The sequence below is a fragment of the Oryx dammah genome, unplaced genomic scaffold, assembly GCF_014754425.2.
Source record: "Oryx dammah isolate SB20612 unplaced genomic scaffold, SCBI_Odam_1.1 HiC_scaffold_28, whole genome shotgun sequence".
Taxonomy (NCBI): domain Eukaryota; kingdom Metazoa; phylum Chordata; class Mammalia; order Artiodactyla; family Bovidae; genus Oryx; species Oryx dammah.
The window spans coordinates 117,120,786-117,122,728 of record NW_024070212.1 but is presented as its reverse complement, the minus strand read 5'-3'; the positions used below and the strand labels follow the sequence as shown (position 1 = coordinate 117,122,728).

General features: G+C 49.8%; 1 protein-coding gene across 1 annotated transcript in view; it reads right to left on the bottom strand.

Moving 5' to 3' along the window:
* Nucleotides 1-561: 561 nt before the first annotated feature.
* LOC120856621 (olfactory receptor 12-like) overlaps nucleotides 562-1,943 on the bottom strand; it is a 2,280-nt gene continuing 898 nt past the window's right edge. The window contains exon 2 of the mRNA XM_040231961.1: nucleotides 562-623. Coding sequence (XP_040087895.1) covers nucleotides 562-623 — 62 coding nt within the window. The remainder of the gene's footprint in view (nucleotides 624-1,943) is intronic.

The following is a 1,943-nucleotide window of genomic DNA, read 5'->3' as shown; positions in this document are numbered from 1 at the left end:
AGGCAAGAATACTGAAGTGGTTTGCCATTCCCTTCTCCAGTGAACCACATTCTGTCAGAGATCTCCACCATGACCCACCAGTCTTGGATTGCCCTGTGGGCATGGCTTAGTTTCTTTGATTTAGACAAGGCTGTGGTCCTAGTGGGATTAGATTGACTAGTTTTCTGTGAAATGGTTTCAGTGTGTCTGCCCTCTGCTGCCCTCTTGCAACACCTACCATCTTACTTGGGTTTCTTACCTTGGGCGTGGGGTATCTCTTCACGGCTGCTCCAGCAAAGCACAGCCGCTGTTCCTTACCTTGGATGAGGGGTGTCTCCTCACTGCCGCCCTTCCTGACCTTCAACGTGGGATAGCTCCTCTAGGCCCTCTTGTGTCCACGCAGCCACTGCTCCTTTGATGTGGGATTGCTCCTCCTGGCCACTGCCCCTGGCCTCGGGCGCAGGGTGGCTCCTCTCAGCCACTGCCCCTGACCTTGGATGCGGGGTAGCTCAATAGCATGAGATGTAAGGATGCATGTCATTTGGGAATGGAAAATTGTAGGCACTCCTCAGAGTGAAGGCATTATGTGAGAGGAATACAGTAATCTATAGAAGACTTATAATTAATTTTGAAGCCCAAAGATGAGACAATGGGATCAAGAATCCAGAAGCGACCTTGGATTATCTACCCATTCAGTAATAGTGATCCACAGTCTGATGACTTGGATGTTCTAACCCCTTGCCCACAGTTCTGAGCAGGAGAGCAGGGAGATAGAGAGTGTGATCAGAGGCAGGGCACATCCGCACTGACCATATAGGGTGCAGACCATACCATGTCCAGGAGACCAGCTTCTGGTAGTGACCATGGGAGTGGGTGACTCTAGGGAGATATGACAAGGAGGCCGTTGGGCTCTGAGTCCAGGCTGTGTGTTGAGTCCAGGTAGCAATGAAGATGGAGTTCTGAATAGGCAAGTCAGGACTGAGGTTCCAGGCTACCCTGGGGAGAGTGGGACAGAGAGCAGGGAGCTATGCTCTCTGCCAAGAAACTGCACCTTCCCTCTCTAACTCCTGCCTCTGCAATAGATACCAGGACCTTCCTCCTTATTCAGAGATACCTGTGCTGACAAAGCACCATTTTCTGTGGTCTTAACTAGTCAGGACACTGTCATCTGCCAGGCTGGGTTGTGGAAGATGAGTAGAACTATGGATGTCGGGCATCCCTGGGGCTCCTAAGGGCAGACACCCAGGACAGGGAGCACCAGGAGCATCTGAAGCAGGAGCACAGGTGCTCCCTACTGTCTTGTTGGGTGATAGAATCAGTGAACAGAAGGGGGAGGTGGAGGAACAGCCTGCTTCAGGATTGAGGGGAAGCATGGTCTTCCTAATGCCCTGTAATTGACCCACATGTTATCACTTAGGAAGGGGCAAGGCTGAGCCTACCAATGCCGCCCTTCTAGGTGGATGAGGGGAGAATGCAGAGCACATATTTACATGGATTCAGTGAAGTGAAGTGAAGGAGGAGGCATCAGAATTTGTGTAGTTTCATGTCTTCAGTGAAGGATGTTGAATTCGGACACATATGCTATTTCAGAGACTCTCTGCTCACCACTCTGCCCACTCTGTTACCCAGACTTTGAGATTGGAGTCTTACCTTTGAAGGATATTAATTTTCTGTTGGCAAGTAAATACCTTATTCATTTTGCATCTCACACTTGCAGTAATTTTTTGTCCAGGATATGCTTCCAAGAAGGATTAAATAAAATATAGCATGAAAGAATAAATTAAATGAATGAGGAATTAATTGCTCAAACTAAACCCAGTGCCTCCTCCAAAGCCCTGTTATCCTGCCCTCAGGAAAACCAGTCTCCCTGGTCCCCCTCCGTCACGTGGCCGTGTGTCTCTGCCCCAGTCTCCGCACGGCATCCTTCACGTCCTTGTTTCTCAGGCTGTAGATGAGGGGGTTGA